Genomic DNA, 19,966 nt, shown 5'->3' with positions numbered 1-19,966 from the left:
GCAGCTTTTATCTTGAGAGAAATCTGAGCCTGGGAACTGAAGTTTGTAACAGGATGATAAGAAAATGTATGGACCATTGAGCATGTTGAAGTAATTATTATATTTGCTTTATCGGATTAATGTGAAGAAAGTTACATTGTTCTACCAGTAGTAGTATTCATCCTGTAAGATTTGTCAAGCACATTGGGGCTACCACATAATTTTAGGGGGAAAAAATTGTGCTCTGGCTCATTAACATACTGGTAGACTTTGTGTTGTCTCTTTAGGCTTCTCTGTGCCACCCCCATTGCTTTGAATGGGCGCAGCACAAGGAACGCTTGAAAATATGTAGGGAGATCTTAAGTAATTTCTGATCTCACCACATGTTTTGATACTGTGTTTCTGTAAAGCACATGGCACGAGGAAGTCATGTGGTATGAATACTAATACAGGAAGACTGTTTGCAAGCAATAACCAAGTAATGTCAAACTCAGGACTGGAGTGAGGTCAGTTCTAATGTTAACTTGAAGTTCATTGCTGCAATATCCTGGGAGTTCCTTAGTTCCCTGCTGACCAAACCCATTGTTCTGTGTGTGGAGTCTTAATTGCATTAAAAGGAAGCAAACAAAGCTGCTTCAGGGTTGTTTTCTTTTTTTGTTTTTGTGTCCAAGATTTTAATCCTCAGCACCTTGCAGTCTTGCATAATGTTTCTCTGGTGTGATGTGTTTTGCAAGCATGTAAGCCTGTCCTTGTTCTAAGTTGTGTACTTAGAGTGGCACCCTTCGTGATTATTTTACTGTCACAAGAAGTTTAGCCAGTTTGTTAGCAGTGTTATAAGATTTTTCTCTTTTATTGGCATAAACCAAAAGCCTTTATTTAAGTCTTTCTCTCAAGCTCTAGGCAGCTAAACCACTTTATTATTCTTAAATGGCTTCCTCTTTAGTTGCAAATGCATCCCTGTTGGCTGTCCTTTGTTTTGGTTTTTTTTCACATTCTCTGCTGTGTTCCAGGTATACACATGAATAAGTAGATGAACAACTTCTCTAGTTTAGGTTTTCAAGGTTTTTTTAAAGCATCTTAGACTGCTGATCTGGATCGGTGTGGAGAAGTATATTTATTTTCTCTGCTACTCAAGTGATATTTAGATCTTGGTCTCTTTGTGCTATGTGAAATGTTTTATGGAAAAAAGGCTTTTACAATTTACTTACTCTTGTTTTAAAAGAGCTTTACAAAATATTTCAGAGGAAAGTGACATTATATACCTTAGGTCTTAGAGAATATGTGCAGAATCAAGTAGTACTTGGCAGGGCTTCTGAACTCACTGAAAATGATTTTGAAGGAAGATTTTGAGGTCAGATGAGTTTGTAAACAGGTGTACCCCTCTGGAGATGAGAAGGACAGAAGTGAGTCTCCTGGCTTCTCACTCTCTTGTGATACTGGACTTTTTGAACACTGGCATGTTTGTAACCACAGCAATAAATACTTGTTAGAGTAGTGTCCTTGAGGACACTTCACTACCCATCTCATAAGACTTTGATCTCTCTCCATTACAAGTCCCAGTGATGTAGACTGTCCACATTAGTGCAGATGAAGCTTATCAGATCTAGAAAATTATCATTCATTATTGTAGTCACCAGTGATAGTAACAGAATTAACTTAGACTAGGGGCCTTTGGAGGTCTTTTGACCAAACTCTTGCTAAAAGCAGATCCAAACAGATCAGGTTGCTTGGGCCTAGATCAGGTTGGTTGGTCTGCAAGGATGGAGACTCCACAACCTCTGTGGGTAGCCTGTTCCAGTGTTGGAATACAGTTTTGGTTAAAGAAATAGTAAAGAAATAGTAATTCCCTCTATCTAAATGGATTTTGCTGGTTTGCAACTTGTGTCCATTGTTTCTTGTCCTATCGTTGTGCTCCTCTGAAAAGACTTGGGTTAGTTTTTTTTATCTCTTCCCATGAGGCAGCAATAAGATTTCTCCTGCTCCCTTAAGTGTCTCTTCTTAAGGCTGAACAAACCAAGGTCTTTCATCTTCTCCTTGTATGTCATGTGATTCACCCACCCCACCCCCACCACCGCCCCCCCAGTAATTTTGATAGCCCTCCATTGGACTCCCTCTGCAATGTCAACGCTTTCCTTGTAATGGGGAAACCAAAAATGTGAGAGGTGATTTTAGGGGAGCCAGATAAAGGTAAAGAATTGCCAGCCAGTCTCACTGGTACAATCCAGTAGGCAGCAGCCTTTTGCTGGCCAGCAAACTGTTCACTCCTGTTCAGCTCTTTGTCCACCTGCACCTCCAAGTTATTTTCTACAAAGGTGCTTCATAGCCAGTCCATATTGGCCTCTGCCATTGAATGGGCTTTTTCTGTCCCAGATGCAGGTCTTTGCACTTGCCTTTGTCAAACTTCATTTCCTGTTTCCAGCCTGTCAAAGTAGCTTCGAATAGCAGCTCTGCAGTCCAGTGTATCAGCCATTCTTGCCAGCTAGTTGTCTATAGACTTACGGAGAAAGCACTCATTGTCACGTCCAGCTCATAAAACAGTATTGATTCCTGATTTCTCAACATCCTCCCCCTGGCCTTCTTGAAGATGGGTGTGACATTTACCTTATTCTAGTCAGAAGAAACTTCAACCAATTGCTATAACCTTTTAAACTTGGCTAGATAGATCCTAGTTGTAGTAACATCAGCCAGCTCCTTCAGCACCCTCAGATGCATCTGAGCTGTTCTTAGGAACCTGTGCATGATTAGTTTGCTAAGTGGTCCCTCACCTTCTCTACTGCTGTCATTAATGGGATTCTCATAGATTGTGCTACAAGGATCAGGGACATCAAAGGTCTGAGGTCAGATCTTAACAACAAAACCAAGGCAAAAAAAGCATTACATACCTTAGCTCTGTTGTACAACAGTGCTGTCTTCTGCTGTGAGGAGATACTTCCCCTAAACTGCAATTAAAAAAATGACTCTTTTTTTCTGATTTATGTGAAGTTCTGTGTAGGTTTCTCTTGCTTTCTATTGAAGGGAAACAAAATTTGGAAGTAAATTTCTTAGCTAGGCTGATCTCTGAATGTTCTGAAAGGAAAGGAGATTGCTTCTCATGTCCCGAGCCATGTTGCGTTTAGTACCAGAACATTAACTTTTTCAATATGCTAGTAAGATCTTTCTGGAGCCGAGGATCTTTTTTGGTTTTAGATTTTTCTGTTTTCTTAATGTAGAAAAGAAATTAGAGACTCGAACATGCAAAATAAATTACAGATAAAGTATGTCAGTGTTTCAATATGACTTCATAATGTACTGATAAGATTTTAGCGCTTATCTAGTGGCATTAGAATTATAAGACCACTGTGAAACAAACAATTAAATTTTTTATTTGAGAAAATTATCTTACATCATAGTAATCTGGATCTAGAAATAGGGTAGGGAGATTTTATCCTCTAGTAGTAGTGTTGCTCTAAAGCATGTAAATCTGTTACTTCACAGCTAGTCAGATGACAGGTGTTTAAAGCACACTATCAGGTATAATTTTGCAATATTTAATGAAATAACTTGCATAGTGGTTAGAGAGTACAAGTTTTTTATTATATATAGAAAATTATGGCCTACTTGAGCTATACAGGGAGGGAGTGACTGAGGATGCTAGAGGCAGATGCACATCCAAATGCAGATTTCCATCATTATTACATGTAATTTATAATTTTGCAATACATGAATCCTAGAAATAAAGTGAATTATGGAAATAATGATCCAACAATATTCAGTAAAAATGAAAAATCTGGCTTGATATCTTTATGCAGAATTGCTTAAAATTTTGCAATGCGTTTGAGACTCTTCTTTCAAATGTAATTATTGCACTGCAGTCTGGGAAAACCTAAGCACAAGCATGCTGTTTGTATGCCTCAGAACAGGACTTACCACTTGGGATGTAACAGAACAAATAAATAGATTAAAAAAAGAGAGAGAAAAAAATCCCTTTAGATTTAGAAGTCTATTACCATTAGTCCTCTGTACTTACCTGTGCAAGTAAAATTCTCATTCCAGTTACGTTTACTCAGACTGATCAAAAGTGAGGATTCAAGAGCTCAGTTTAGAAATGGTTAGCCTTAGACTTATGCTTTTCAGTCAATTTTTCTGTAAAGATTTTTCATCTTTTAAGTGAAAAGTTACTTTATGTCTGTCTGCTTCTATCAGTTAAAATTACCTTTAGCTGTGAGGTTTTGTCACAGCATTAGTGGCATATGGTTAACCCCTACATACGATACAGTGCAAAAAGGCACCCACTGTAGTAATTGTGAGCTAATACAAGGCAGGTAGAAGGTTACTCATGTTAAAAAGTTGATATTCATAGCAATACAGTGTACCTGAAATACTGAACTGTAGTGAATTTAAAAACTATTTTATACTGTATGTGTAAAGTCCAACTTCAAACATCTCTGTGTGTACCAGTTATCTTTAGATTATTAGATATCTAAGCTGGTTTGCTTTTTGCTGTTTTATTGTCTTTTACAATAAAATAAGTGAGGTGGGACAGGGAATGTGAGAAGCTTTTTCTTGTGATATTGGTATTCTGCCTTAGCAGTGTAGTATTTCTGTTAAAACCACTGGAGTTCCATGGTTAAATGCAAGCACTACTCAAAACTGTTAAGTATTTTGGGAAGTTGCTTCTCTGTTGCCCCCCTTACTTTTCACCCTCCTGCCTCCAAGGGCTATACTGAAACTAACCATGATGCGAAGAGTACATGAAAGAATATGTAGCAGTAAAAGAAATAAACATGTTTGTACAAAGGTTCAAAGTAAGCATACTCAGTAAGCTTCCTCTTCCATTTGTCTTTGTATGCAGAATCCAGCCATTCCGATGCAGAAGCTTCAAGACATTCAGAGAGCAATGGAGCTGCTCTCTGCATGCCAAGGCCCAGCAAAGAATATTGATGAGGCTACCAAACGTAAATACCAGTTTTGGGATACTCAACCTGTACCTAAACTTAGTAAGTTTAACTGGACCTGGGCATAAGATCTGTCTTACAGACCACCAAAAGAATATGTTCCAGCTGTGGTGCATGTTCTGTAAAATGGGTATGAAGTTGGACTGTGTGTGGAGATCCTTAATCTTTTATGGAGTTTATGTGGAACTCTTGATGTTTTCTTGGAAAGTGCTTGCACCCCCCACTCCACTCAGTGATACACAACAAAATATGGTGTTAATAAATCTCATTCTGATGTTCTCTATAAGAATGGGAAATGCTATAGAAATAGCATTCCTATGTTTATTTTAGGTCTGAGCTCTTGAACAACAGAACACAGAAGTCTTGCATTTTAGGGGAAAATAAGAACTTTTAAGTAGTAACAAAGACTAAGCTTTGTTTTAATTTATTTTCCTTTTTTTTTTTTTTTTTCCCAGTAGATAGATTTGCTATCACAGAGATAATGCCTCTCCTGCTGTAGGTTACACTGTTTTCATGCCGCTTTAAGTGAATAATGGCACTTCTGTCATGTATGAACACTTTTACTGCTCTGTGTTTATGGGCTTTGTCCACAATGTATTCTACCTTGAAGATGGGCTTTCTTGGTCTTTTTTGTGTTCTTGGTACCAAGTGAGATGATGAGGTGACCTCTCCTTGCCTTTAATTTTGTAAGGAATTTGGTAGATTACTTTTTATACTGTTATCCCGGATAACACAGTTGGTAAATCTTAGTCTTTGTAGAAGGTAGTTGCTAACTCTCTCTTCCTTTTTTTGAATCGCTTTCTGATCTTCTTTCCCTCTCATTATCTTCAAGGTAAGCAGTTGTAACTCTTCAGTGCCTGCGAAACTTCAGGACCCCCCAAGTAAAGGAGTCCCGGCAAAATAGCTATTGCTCTGTCCTCTCCATGGCATTGGAGATTGGTATAGCATAAGCAGAAAGAAGGTAGTCTAAAGCACAAGAGCTCTCTCTCTCCACAGGGCAGCATTTCACATTAATCCGTTTTTATAGCTTAATCCATGGAGATCTCATTTCTACTTAACTTCTTGCATAGAGAAGTCCAAAGCAGAGCCCTGGAGGCAATATTTTTCAGCGGATTGAACTGACTCTTTTCCATACAAGCTTTATTCAGATACATCTGTAAACTAATGGTAGTAATTGTCACAGTAATCTTGCCTAGGTAGAGGAAGAGCTTAGGCAAAATAAGTTGATGTATAAGTCGAAAAATACTTTGGCCGTTACAAAGATTTTTCAGAACTAGTTTAGGTGTCTTCGCAGAAGTGCCAGGAGTTCAGTTCAAGTTAGTCAATACATCTTACAGTACTTCTTTAGAGATGAGAGTCTGTCACTTGTCAGCCTAAGAGGACTAACACACCAATTTGATAGTGTTGTGCAGTAGAAGTAGCTTTGTTGAATTTGGCCAGCAGAGGTTTTGTTCAACAGTGTTTATGAATTGCTTCTTGATCACGTTATTTTTTTAAGCTTTTCCTTTATCTGTTGAATGAACGTATTGGGAAGTCTTCGCTATTCGATATGCTGGATACATCTAGGTGTAGAAAAAAACCAACCTGTTGATTCATGAAATAGCTACAGCGTTCTGTGTATTAAATTAACTTCAGACTCCTTCTGCCTTCTAGTTAAGGTTGTTAGCAATAAGTCCTTTAGTGAAGACATATAATGGCAGTAACATTTAGGCTGTTATTTTCTGAAGTTTGTGTAAAGATGCTGGTAATGTTGACCTTCCAAACTGGATTGCAGGCTATAACTACTAGTCAGGACTGTGTGTCATTTGAGAAAAGGTCATACTTTTGAGTACTTTGAGAACATTTGAGTGTCTAGAGCTTGATGATAGTGACAGTAGGGTTGACAGTTTATGGGTGAGACTCAGGGGCAAGGCCAAAAAGGCAGATTTCATGGTCTAAGTCTGTTACAGACCGCCCAACCAGGATGAAGAGGTAGACAAAATATTCAATAAGCAACTGGGAGAAGTCTCACAATTGTTAGCCCTTGTTCTGATGGGGAACTTCAACATAACAGATGTCTGCTGGAAATACAGTACAGTGGAGAGGAATCAGTCTAGGAGGTTCCTGGAGTGTGTGGAAGACAGCTTCCAGACACAGCTGCTGAGTGAGCCAACTAGGGAAGGTGCCTTGCTGGACCTGTTGTTTGTGAGCACAGAAGGACCTGTGGGTGATGGGATGGTTGGAGGCTGTCTTCAGCACAGCAGTCATGAGAGTTTTTGATTATTGGAGAAGTCAGGAGGGGGTTGGCAGTACTGCTGCCTTGGACTTTTGGAGGACAGACTTTGGCCTATTTAGGAGACTGGTTTAGAGAGTCCCTTAGGAATCAATCCTGAATGTCAGTGGTCTAGGAAGGGTGGACATTCTCCAAGCAGGAAATTTTAAACATGCAAGAGCAGGCCATCCCCATGTGCTGAAAGACAAGCTCGTGAGCGTGAAGACCGGCCTGGCTGAACAGAGAGCTTTAGCTGGAACTCGGGGGAAAAAAAAGGAGTGTTTGCGGCCTCTGGAAGAAGGGGCAGCCAGCTCAGGAAGATCACAAGGATGTTGTGATGTTTTGCAGGGAAAGATTTAGAAGAACTTAATCTGCCTGCTGCTGTAATAGCCTGTCCTGGGTTCAGCAGTAGCAGTCATTTTTTTCTTCTTAGCAGCTGGTGCAGTGCTATGGTTTTGACTTTTGGCCTGGGAACAGCACTGATAACACCAATGTTTTTAGTTACTGCTCAAATGTTTAGTCTTACCAAGGACTTTCTGAGTCTTATGCTCTGCCAGGGAGGAGGAGAAGCCGGGAGGAAGCAGAGACAGGACACCTGACCCAAACTGACCAAAGAGGTATTCCATACCACAGCACGGCATGCCCGGGATGTAACTGGGAGTTACCCGGAAGGGCACTCACTGCTCGGTCGGGCTCAGTCGGCAGGTGGTATCGTATTCTCTTCCCTTGTTATTTTCCCTATCGGTAGTATTACTGGTGGTAGCAGCAGTGTTTTGTGTTGTACCTTAGTTACTGGACTGTTCTTATCTCAACCTGTGGGAGTTACATTCTTTTGATTCTCCTCCCCATCCCTCTGGGAGCAGGGGGGAGGGAAGAAGGGGGGGGGAGTGAGCGAGCAAGACTGCGTGGCTGACAGAGTTTAAACCATGACATAGCCAATAACAGATGTTTCTATAAATACATTAGCAACAAAAGGACGGCTAAGGAGAAACACCATCCTTTACTGGATACGGGGGGTATATGTAGTGACAAAGGATGACAAAAAGCCTGAGGTACTTAATGCCTTCTTTATCTCAGTCTTTAATAGTAAGACCAGTTGTTCGCTGAGTACCCAGCACCCTGAGCACCCAGCACCCTGAGCTGGAAGACTGGGAAGCATAATGAAGCCCCCATAACCCAAAGGGGGATTGTTAGTGACCTGCTACACCACTCATAAGTCTATGGGGCCAGATGGGATCCACCCAAGGATACTGAGGGAGCTGGTGAAAGTACTCACCAAGCCACTTTCCGTCATTTATCAGCAGTCCTGGCTAACTGGTGAGGTCCCAGTTGACTTGATGTTAGAAAATGTGACATCCATCTACAAGAAGGGCGGGATGGAAGATCCGGAGAGCTACAGGCCTGTCAGCTGACCTTGGTGCCCGAGAAGGTTATGGAGCAGATCAGCTTGAGTGCAATCCCAGAGCACATACAGGACTATCAGGTGATCAGGCCCAGTCAGCATAGCTTTATGAAAAGCAGGTCCTGCTTGCCTAACCTGATCTCCTTCTATGACAAGGTAACACACTTAGTGGATAAGGGAAGGGCTGTGGATGTTGTCTCCCTAGACTTCAGTAAAGTAAGGCTCTGCAGTGGGATCTGGACAGGCTAGATTGATGGGCCACGGCCAGTTGTATGAGGTTCAACAAGGCTCAGTGCTGGGTCCTACACTTGGGGCACAACATCCCCATGCCATACTACAGGCTTTGGGAAGAGTGGCAGGAAAGCTGCTCAGCAGAAAAGGTCCTGGGAGTGTTGGTTGACAGCTGAATATGAGCCAGCAGTGTGCCCAAGTGGCCAAGAGCATCCTGGGCTGTATCAGAAATAGAATCAGTAATCAGAAATGACTTCCCTAGCCCTGCTGGCTAGGGAAGTAATCATCCACTTGTGCTCGGTGCTGGTGAGGCCGTGCCTCACTGTGCTCAGTTCCGGGCCCCTCACTACAATAAAGACATTGAGGTGCTGGAGCAGGTCCAGAGAGGGGCAACGAAACTGGTGAAGGGTCTGGAGCACAAGTCTCCTTTTAAGGAACTGCTGAGGTAACTGGGGTTGTTTAGTCTGCAGATGAGAAAGCTCCGGGGGGACCTTATCGTTTTCTACAACTACCTGAAAGATGTCAGTCTCTTCTCCCAAGCAACAAGTAATGGGACAAGAGGAAATGGAATCAAATTGCACCAGGGGAGGTTTAGATTGGATATTAAGGGAAATTTCTTTATGGAAGGGGTTGTCAGTTGTTGGAACTGACTGCCCGGGGAAGTGGTTAAGTCACCATCCCTGAAGATATTTAAAAGATGTGTAGATCTGGGTGCTTAGAGACCTGGTTTAGTGGTGGACTTGGCAGTACTGGGTTAACGGTTTGACTTGATGATCTTAAAGGTGTTTTCCAACCTAAATGATTCTATGATTTGGTAGGTGCAGCTCCATCAAAGAGGAGTAGTTTCTGTTTGTAGCTATATATTGAGGGATTGGAGTTGTAAAGTCGGGAAGGAGGAAGCACGTTTTCATGTAAGATTTTAGGAACAAGTTTCACATTTCATCAGCGTCCCTTAAATGCCCTGTCTTTGCCATGTCACTGCTCCTGAGTAATCCTGTTGAGCTCAGGTCTGTTCAAGTCAGTGGTAAACAGGATCTGAGCCACAGCTTGTTAGCTGTGAGTACAATGTGTATCTCATGATGAGACCATGGATCTCATGGCTGGCTAAATGGCGTGCATGTGCTGATGGATTGCTGTCCTGTGTTATGAAATACTGGGTATCAGTTGAGGTAGAGTAGTTCTGTGCATGTCTGTAGATATTCTAATGAGATAGTCATTAGTCCATCTTATGCAGTCTGTGAGAAAGAAGTAGTACAAGCTAACAATACTAATTTTTTTTCAGCATTTTTTAAAAGCTTCATGTTCCTATGAAATAATGGTGAGAAAATACATGATGTGAGTTAAATGCAGTTTTGAAAACTACCAGGAAGGCAAGCAGTGTAACCATTCTTTTTTTTCTCCCCCTTCCTTCTCCTCTCTCAAAAGATGAAGTTATAACTTCACATGGTGCGATTGAACCAGATAAGGACAATGTCCGCCTAGAGCCATATTCTTTGCCACAAGGTTTTATGTGGGACACATTGGATCTTAGCAATGCTGAAGTTGTAAGTAAACCAATTTTCATATGTATCTAAAGTCATTCAAGTTTATCCTGGTTGATGTGTGTGGATAAATCTTTGGATTTTTTTTGTGTGTGTTTTCAGCTGAAGGAGTTATACACACTGTTAAATGAGAATTATGTAGAAGATGATGATAATATGTTTAGGTTTGATTATTCACCTGAATTTCTTCTGTGGTGAGTAGCAAGTTCCACATTCTGGTCTGGCTGAAGTGCGAAGAAGGGTGTTTTTATTACATCTTCTTAGGCAGTAATTTGTAATTATTTCTGTCATCAATTCTAGGGCACTACGTCCTCCGGGCTGGTTACCCCAGTGGCACTGTGGGGTTAGAGTGTCTTCAAACAAAAAACTGGTAGGATTCATAAGTGCCATCCCTGCAAATATTCGTATTTATGACAGGTAAAATGCATAATTACTTTTGGTTTTTGTAAAAGAATAACACCATGAAACAAGTCTTAAACTGGTATCCATTGCCACAGGAAACTTTAGAAAGAGAGAAGGATGCTTACTGACCATAAAGTCAGATGAATCCTGTGTGTGCAGCAGTGACTTTTTTTTCTACTCTTCTTCCCCTACCCCACCCCTCCAAGCTCTTGAGCTCATGAACTGCTTACAGTGAAGACCAGGAATACATAGTTAAGGAATTTTCTTATTGATAGATGATACAGATAATGACACAGAACTTCTTGACCCTCCAGGAAGGTATTTAAAGGATAGTCCATCAGATGGACTTCGTTGGCCAGGTCTTCATACACTGACAAGTACTATACCATATAGCATGTGCTTGGATGCCACAGTGCATCTTAAAGTGAGGCAAGTCTTAATAGAGCTCTGAAAAAGGAGTGTTGCAAACATGTTAGACACAGTTTGCATGTTGCACAATTTGCCATTGCAGTTGCAGTATCATGGATTAGCAGTTATTGCAGATGTACTTTTTCACAGGCTGATTTATTTTTACCTTGAATTCTTCTGTCACAACATGGAAAGCTACAATTATGCAAATGAAAATATGCAATGTGCAACTCTCTTTAACTTTTCCACTATTTAATGTCCTTTTAGTGTGAAGAAAATGGTAGAAATCAATTTTCTATGTGTCCATAAGAAACTGAGATCTAAACGGGTAGCACCTGTCCTGATTCGGGAAATAACCAGAAGAGTAAACCTGGAAGGAATTTTTCAGGCTGTTTACACTGCTGGAGTGGTACTCCCCAAACCTGTAGCCACTTGCAGGTAACCTAGGTGATGTTCATAATATCAGTTTCTGTAGGAGTCATTTTAAAGAACATGTTATGTAATTGGCTAGAACCATTACAAGCATAACATTTAAAGAAATTACCTGTTGTGGCCCTGACTAACCTGAAGGCCTCAGCGTTTGTCAGGGTGGGGTTTCCATGTCTCCTTCCTTCCTTGTCGCCTTTTATTTTTTTCCCCCTTCCTTCTTTCCTTCCTTCATTCTGCTGTTTTCGATAAAACAGTTTCTTGGACTATAATCTAACTTTCGGTTTGTTTATACCTTAACTAAGATGTTTCTGTTGACCTTCTGGTGGGAGCCATGCTAGCACTGACAACATCGTATACCTGTGTTTTTCAAGTGGTTGGTTTCCCTGCTGGGGCACTTCCCTGTTGACATGGTTGCTTGCCAAAGATGGCAGGGCATTTCTGGGAATTGTATGATTTGCTTTTTGAAATCCTTTCATTTTTCCTGGAGAAAGGAGGACTTGATGAGCATTTGATAAAGGTGGGAAGACTATCGCATGAGAAAACTTGCATGTAATCAAGGATAGTTTTTGTTTGCTTGGGATAGATTTTGTTTCTATTTGGAAAAGTTTAGTTCCAGCAGTATTAGTTCAGCTGTCTGTCCTGGAGCACAGGGTACTTCTTCATTTGAAATAGTGTTTGTACTTATCACCGCCAAAGATCCTGTAAGCTTTTGTAAGGAAGGATAGACAAAAAAAAGCCATGCTGTGTTAGAGTAACTAGGGATGTTCTGTTGGACGATGATCTGCTAGGAAGGGGAGATCTCCTTCAGTAGACTACTTAGACATGAGGAGAGGGTCCTGTCTATACGACAAAATAAATGTTATGGTGAGATATTCAGGGCAATGTACTAAAATGTGATTACTCATTCTGTAATAAAAACCATTTGCTTAGTTTAAAGATATGGTGGTAGCAGGCCTTGTTGAAAGCTACTGCTTGGATATAACTTTTCTTTGTATGTTTTTTGCTGAAGCTTCTTACAGGCATAGTACAGGTTTGCTTAGAAACAAATCTGTAGATGAGGCGCAATGCGAGAAAGTAGGGAAATGGGTGCTATTTAATCTCATTATTAATTTTATTTCCAGGTATTGGCATCGATCACTGAATCCCAGAAAATTGGTGGAGGTGAAATTTTCACACTTGAGTAGAAACATGACTCTACAGAGAACAATGAAGCTCTACAGACTTCCTGATGTAAGCAGTATGACTTACAGAGAACCCCACAGTTACTGTGAGGCCCAAAATAACCTTCCATCTGTCTCTGACAGCACAGGCTTTTCTGTGGAAAAGCAGTGTGTGTGCAGGACATTGGGTTAAAAAAAGAAAAAATCTCTGGTTGATAAAAAAGACCTTAAGGGATATACTAAACAGAAGAGACTGTTGTTAGAAATGTAGATCTGTATATGGAGAAAATAGAACTTTGATGTAAAAGCCATAAACAAACAAAGAAAAAAACAGAAACTTTGACTCAATGTGGGATTGAGCTAAAGATGTGTAAAACTATTCTGTGTATGATTAATCTAATAAGAGATTACTGGAACAGCAAATCACCAGTTTATGTCTTAAAAATCTCAGAGAAGTCCATCAGAAAGCTGATCGAATACAGTGGGGTTGTTGATTTGAGTCTAATTCACAGCTTTTACTGTCGGATAATGTTGTTCTGCAGTAAGCAGGCTCAGTAAAAGCCACCTCAGTATGTCGTGTACTGTTTATTTGGATGGTCTAGCGAAAAAAACCCAAGTGTTCTGGCATAGCTAGGTTGGTTACAAATATTTTTCCTTATGTTTGCAGCTAGTAGTTAGGCTGGCAAAAAGCCTTAGAATGAATTTCCAAGACAGGGCAAGTCACTGTAAGTAGTCTGAGATGTACTATTAAAAAATCTCATTGCCATAATTAATAGCTTATAGAAGATAGCTTGAGCTTTATGATTTGAAAACAATTTCTTTGCTTGTAAAAGCTACTTTTCTGTTTGGAGGGATTGCAGAATGCCCTTTACCTGTACCATAACAGTAAGCCTTTATTTAAACAAACCCTCCCTTTTGGTTAAAAAGAAATACATTTTTCCTCACTTGTAGTACTTTGTAGTGATTTATCTGACTTGGAAAATTGCATCTGTTTATATTTACCTTGATGCAGCAGGTTCTCTTACTACTTGCATATGTTAGTAGTACACTAAGTACTTCTTGGTATAAAGCACATGCCATGGCTTGATCTGGACTCCTGCTGCTGTCAGAGAGACTGGTTTTCTGTGCTGCCTGCTTATACCTGTGTCTGCACATGCAGGTTCTCCCCTGTTGCAGGGCAGCAGTTTTCAGAGCTTAAGAATTAATAACCAAATTAATTAGGTTTTAATCATGGAGAGCTAAATATAGCTTACATCAAATCGAGACGACTTTTTTAATAGTCTGAAAAAGTGCAGTAGACCATTTCAAATACAGGTTTTGATGGCAACTCTGGTACTGTTTCTCACGGAAGCAGTACAGGTAAAGAATAAAGAATAAGGATTTCTTACAGTACAAAAAGTGTACCTACAGTGAATCATTAGAAACAGCAATTGTACCCTGATCATCTTCCTGTCCTAATCATGAAAACCCAGATTTCAACAGGAAAATAAATAATGGAAAACAAAGAATACATCGTACCTCGTTCAGAACGTGCAGCTAAGGCAAACATACTGTACATACAGAGATGTGCAAATAAAAAACAGGTGCTTTGAAAAGCAACTTTTAAAACCAAGTGGTGTAGGAGTCCATATGCCCCAGCTGTCTATTTTTAGATTGGATTTGGGAGCTTCTCCCATGGAAAATAAAGATTTAATCTTCATGTTAATGTTTTCTCTTTAGGTCTTGCGCTTTGGGGGTGGTTTTGGTTTGTTTTTTTTTTTTTCCTTGAGAAAGGGTTTAAGTGCTCTTGAGGATCTTAATCCTCAGCTTCAGGCTGTTGCCATAAAGAGTACTATCACATAAATTTGTTCATTCAGTCCACACTGTCCTGTCCCTCAGCACCAAACACTGTTTCTTGCATTTTAACCTCTTTTCATAGTGTCCTTGGAATATCATTGCTGCCGGAAACTAGTCTCCCTTTAAGAGGAATTAATCATTCCTAATCACTTGAACACTCTGAATTAAAAAGGTTAAATATTATTACTTAATACCACCCTCACTCAAGGTTGCATTTGCGCATGTACCTATAGATATAATAAAGTGTTTTTTTTTTCCTAAGTGTTTAATATCTTGAGCAAGGAGTTTTCTGAAAGAGGTAGGTTTTGGCTGTGTTTAGATTAAAGACAGGAGCATCTTTGTCTCTGTATGTCTTTTCCTGACTGTGATCCTGAGCCAGGATACTGGCATGAATATGTGCCCGGTGCAGCTTGATATGTGGAGCAGAGAAACAAATTTTAGTCCAGTTCTGTATACTTTCCCTCACTTGTGGGGCTGTGCATAATTGTTTACTGGTGGCCATTCTGAGTGTTTCTGGGGGATAAGGATGTTCCAGCCCATCTGTTTTTCCTCCCATCCTGTTCCAGTGTATGGCTGTAGAAGAAGGACAAAGGCTTGGAGGATGCCAAAATTAACCTTTTATAGGTTATGAATGAAATACAGCATAGGAAATGTCGTGTTGATGAGTCAGGTGAATACCCTTATGGATTTAGGGCATTTAAAAATCTAGATGAAGTGCTGTTGTGGAGACAAACCGTAGTCCCAGGCTGCTGAGGAAAGCAGGAAGACTAAAATATAATACACAGGCCAGAGCTGTGGAAAAATATGCCTTGATTTTTTTTCATCTTGCTGCTGACTCCCAGAGTATGTGAATAAATACCTCCCCCTGAATAATGCCTTTTGAGCAGACCATAATCAGATACACTAATTTCAGCATTCCAGTAATCAAGTCTCTACCTGGCTGCTCTTGCAATTGACTTTGCTGTGATTAATGTATTATGTGTATGTAGTTCAGACAGATGAAGCAGGATAAATGAGCTCTGAAGAGAACAAGCTTTAGCATCTCTAAAAGAAAACATGCAGGAAAGCTAATAAGAGCTGTGGAGAAAGCTTTAATCACCTTTGCTTGTAGTAGTACTGGAAAGCAGTATTTCCTTTGCTGATGTTTAAAGCCATAGAAATAATTTTATTTGTTAAAATACTGTAGGTTTTTAATTTGGGGCACTTGGAAGTTATGAGGAGCTTTCTTAACACAACAGCAGTTGTGCCTGTATAGAAAGTTGAATTAGCGAGGGAGTTTGCAAGCATTAATAATAGGTGGACTTTAAAAAAAAAAAGTGATTTCTAATTATACTTTATCATCTGACTTTGGTTGAATCACAAGTGTTCTTGTCTTCAGATTAATTTCTGATACACAAGTTGCTTTATATTTTATTTCTGTGTCTGGGCCCTAGGTAGTTCAGAAGAAGATAAGAAATAAAGACTGCCCTAAAAAACCTTAAACAATACAAAATGAGTGAAGTCTAGGCTGTTGGCAATGGCGTCTATTTCTCTGGAGAAAAGAAGCTGTTTCAGTAATGAAATATAAAGATTGAATTGCCCCAAACTGTCTCAATAATTAGAAGAGAGGGAATTCTGATTGAAAGCTGTTTGCAAAATAGCATAATGAATTAGGTGGCTGGGGTAAAGTAGGCTAATAAGGAATGCATTATAGCAAATGGATTGAGTCTGCAACCTACTTTCAGCCTTTGCTGTGTATGCAGTTTTCCTTTCAACATCTTAACATCTATTTTTCTTTTGTTACAATAAGGCCACAAAGACTTCAGGTTTGAGACCAATGGAACAAAAGGATACTAAAGCAGTACAAGAATTAATCAACACTTACTTGAAACAGTTTAATCTTGCTCCTGTGATGGATGAAGAAGAGGTAGCCCACTGGTTCCTGCCTCGGGATCATATTATTGATACTTACGTAGTAGAGGTAAAACATACCCTAACTACTTGATGAATGTGTATGTGAATGGTGCTTACAAAAGCTCATGTCAGCATCAAGTTTTTGAAATGCGGACAGTATGAAAGATGTGTGCTATAGGTAGAACTTGATACAATGATTCCAAGCTTTGTTCTTTGCATTGCATCCTGTTAATGTGAGACTGTTCAGTTGTGATAAACTGTAGCTTTTATAACAGGATATTTCTAAGAATTTTAAAAATTCAAAATATCACTATCTTGGAAATATTGTAGAAAAGGACTTTACATCTTTTTAAAAACAACCCTTCCACCTCCATTTGTCCTTTTTTTCCATAGAGATATGACATGATAATAAGCAGCAGTCTTCAAATCTTGTTTTCTAGAAAACAGGAAAAGTGACACAATGACTGAGATAAGGATTTGGTTTGAGTTCAATATCATTCTCTCAGGTGTTTGGTTTTGCCATACACTAGTTCAAAATTCTTTATTTTAAAACCCCATTTTAGGGGCACCTGCTGGGGTAATTAGGTTTTTTGATGGTCTGCTTCAGTAAAATGTTTTTTTTTTTCCCCAGTAAAAAAGTGTGTCTGTGTGTCTGTACATATATACATGTAAATGTAAAATAGGGAAATAAAAGTTAACCATCCCTTGGTGCTGTTGTGAGTGTTGTCAGCTAGCAGTTAAATTATCTTGAAAATTACAGTCTTTGTCCACTAAAAAGATGGAGAGCATCATCTGTTCCTAACACTTACTCTTCCCTCCCCAACCTACTACTCCCACCCTCCAGCCTGTTGGTCACAACACTTCTTGCAAAATAAGCAGTGCAGGAATAGATCAGCATTTGGATTGGAAATCTCCAAGGCATGGTTGGAATAGCTGCAGTAAAGCTAGTGGAGAAAGAGGCACTCTTCCCTTTGAGTCCATACTAAATCAGTTGTAGGCATTGTACTTAGATAGTATATTGGTTAGAGACAAGGTTATTTGACAATAATCAGCACCAACATTCCTCAGCCTACCAGCTCCTCACAGAAGCTGCAGGTTGTGAAGCTCAGTGTTCGCACATTGCAGCCTGAATCTGTGCAGGAGTCTCATCTGAATGTAGAAACTTACTGCTGATGGAGATGAGAGGTCCTGCTTTGTCAGTTGTCATTGTCCCAAGCTTAGCTTTCTACTTTCTTTACAGTGGGTCTAGTGCTCATTGGAGTCTTCCATGGTATAATTTAATTTATTGTCCCTCCTTCGTTCTCCACTTCCTCTTCTTCACTCCCCACTCCCTGGGTTGGTTTTTGGCTTTGTTGGTGAGTTGAAGACTGCAGAAAAATCTGGTGATCTGTTAGATCACCATGAGTGTACCACTGGCAGTGCTATTTTAACTGAACAGTGCAATCTTCACTTGTTTGTTTTGTGCTCTGTCTTGAACTAGTTTCTCACTATACAAAATGTAGATTGGTTAGTGCTTAAAGACATGTGTGACCTGGAGAAGTTGGCATCAGATTTTTAAGTCATATTTGTAGTGTGCAGAGCTAAAACCTTAAAATAGACTATATAATTCCTGAATTAATATTTTTATTGTCCTTACTGAATTTAGTGAGGGACTTAGTAACTTTTCTGTTGTTTTTAGTTTATCTCTACTACAGAATCTGTACCTGCTCTGAGACAATAGCTTTTTTGCATGTGGTGGGTTCAACTCTCTTTTTACTGTAGAAGTACTATCAATTTAAGGATCCATGTGAGGTCCTTCATTGAGTTCAAAATAGTGAGCACCAATCATTCAAAACAAAGCAAACAAGCAAGAACAAGCATTTGTGTGTCTCCTTTGCCTTATCTTCTTGGAGATATCAGGAGACCCAATCGGAATAGCAGGAGTGAAAATCTGGGTAGGTTTTCTTGTGCTCAGCGTGTCAGTCGTAACACAAAAAATAATTATTTCCCATTTCCTACTAATCTACACTCCAGCAGGTAGTTAAACTGTGTTCTGTGCATGACAGATGAAGAGAGTTTGTGTAAGATACTTTAGATTTCTGTATAAGTACCTTTTTTGATCGCTGCTGTTCTTAATAGAATGTCAGTGTGCTTTAGCAGTTGTCTAGCAAATGGATTAATAGTTGGTTAATAGTCACTAGAACTGATTTAACTATGCTTTGTATACCAGCACTGTACATTTTTTCCCTGGTATTAGAAAGTTGAGAAAATTACTCTTCACTGTGAACAACATCAGTTTTAAAAAACATTCTTTTAAAAATTATTTCAATTGCAAACAAATTTGTGTACTTTTTTTGAAAGTGTGCTCTTTTGATATTAGGCTAAGCTTGGAAAACAAAGTGTAATGCTTTGGCAACTGCTTGTCAAAATGTTATTGGTGTAATAGACTAGAAAAATCTAAATCATTTCCTTTTCTGAAGTGAGTATTTCAGGCTTCAGTCTCACTCTGATATATAGATACATCCTTGGCAAGAATTCAGTTTATTCAAACCTTAGCCAGGATTACCTGTTACACCATAATACTTACAGACCACAGAACTGTGCTGTATTTATTACTTTGCTTAGAACAGTCGTGTTAGCCTAACCGATAACCAAGTGGTTATTTCTTATTAATTGACTTTTTTTTTTGTAGGGCTCAAACGGTATTTTAACAGACTTCCTGAGTTTCTACACGTTACCGTCAACAGTGATGCACCATCCTGTTCATAAAAGCCTCAAAGCTGCCTATTCCTTTTACAATATTCATACAGAGACCCCTCTCTTGGACTTAATGAATGATGCACTCATTATAGCTAAATTGGTAAGTTGTGCTGGGTGGTTTTTTTCTGCTTCTTTCATAAAAGTATTCTTAGGAGAGCTGGGAAGGTAAGAACCGGCAGGAATTTTTCCATATCATTGCATTCTGATTTCTTCTACTGTTCACAGCACAAAGTGCAGTTGATGAGACATATACAATATATATATATATTAAAGTATAAAATGCCATGCTTGTTTTTCCTTTGAGCGATGCTAGGGAATGACAAGTGAATGAAGGTCGAGTGTTTTCAATAGTGTAAGCTCTGTAAATAATCCAAGAGCACACTCATGACCGTATTCAGTAAGTACCAGAAGAATGGAAAGTGTCACTAAAATAGTTTCATTAGTTCTATTAAATACATTTTGGGTTTTTTAAACTATTTTTTATTTCTACAAAATCTGGAAGTTCTTTTGTGCAAGCTTTATCATTTTATATTGCTGCCTGTAAAGATCTGTTATGTTGTAGCTTTTAAACACACCTTCATGGATGGAATTACGCTGACAGATGGTTTAGTTGAATGGAAGGGAAGAAACTATAAATGGAAGTTTTTGAACATAGGAATTTTAAGAGTTTCTTGCTGTCTGATGGAAAACTTAATACTCGGCCCTTAATCATCAGCGTTTCATGGGACTGCAGTGCAAACACCAGTGGCAATATCGTACAG

General features: G+C 39.4%; 1 protein-coding gene across 2 annotated transcripts in view; it reads left to right on the top strand.

The window, feature by feature from the left end:
- The window catches only part of NMT2 (N-myristoyltransferase 2), a 34,000-nt gene that overhangs the window by 8,956 nt on the left and 5,078 nt on the right, over positions 1-19,966 (top strand). The window contains exons 3-10 of one of the 2 annotated variants that reach the window (XM_057432515.1): positions 4,811-4,913; positions 10,223-10,341; positions 10,441-10,532; positions 10,639-10,755; positions 11,416-11,586; positions 12,699-12,807; positions 16,363-16,533; positions 19,138-19,305. In XM_057432515.1, the coding sequence (XP_057288498.1) occupies positions 4,811-4,913; positions 10,223-10,341; positions 10,441-10,532; positions 10,639-10,755; positions 11,416-11,586; positions 12,699-12,807; positions 16,363-16,533; positions 19,138-19,305 (1,050 nt within the window). Of the gene's footprint in view, positions 1-4,810; positions 4,956-10,222; positions 10,342-10,440; positions 10,533-10,638; positions 10,756-11,415; positions 11,587-12,698; positions 12,808-16,362; positions 16,534-19,137; positions 19,306-19,966 lie in introns of both variants that reach the window. The other variant, XM_057432514.1, reaches the window with a different exon arrangement.

The sequence above is a fragment of the Pezoporus wallicus genome, unplaced genomic scaffold (genome assembly GCF_028554395.1).
Source record: "Pezoporus wallicus isolate ANWC-B61680 ecotype Strahan unplaced genomic scaffold, APGP_CSIRO_Pwel_v1 scaffold_2584, whole genome shotgun sequence".
Taxonomy (NCBI): Eukaryota; Metazoa; Chordata; class Aves; order Psittaciformes; family Psittacidae; genus Pezoporus; species Pezoporus wallicus.
This window is presented reverse-complemented; position numbering and strand designations above follow the sequence as displayed.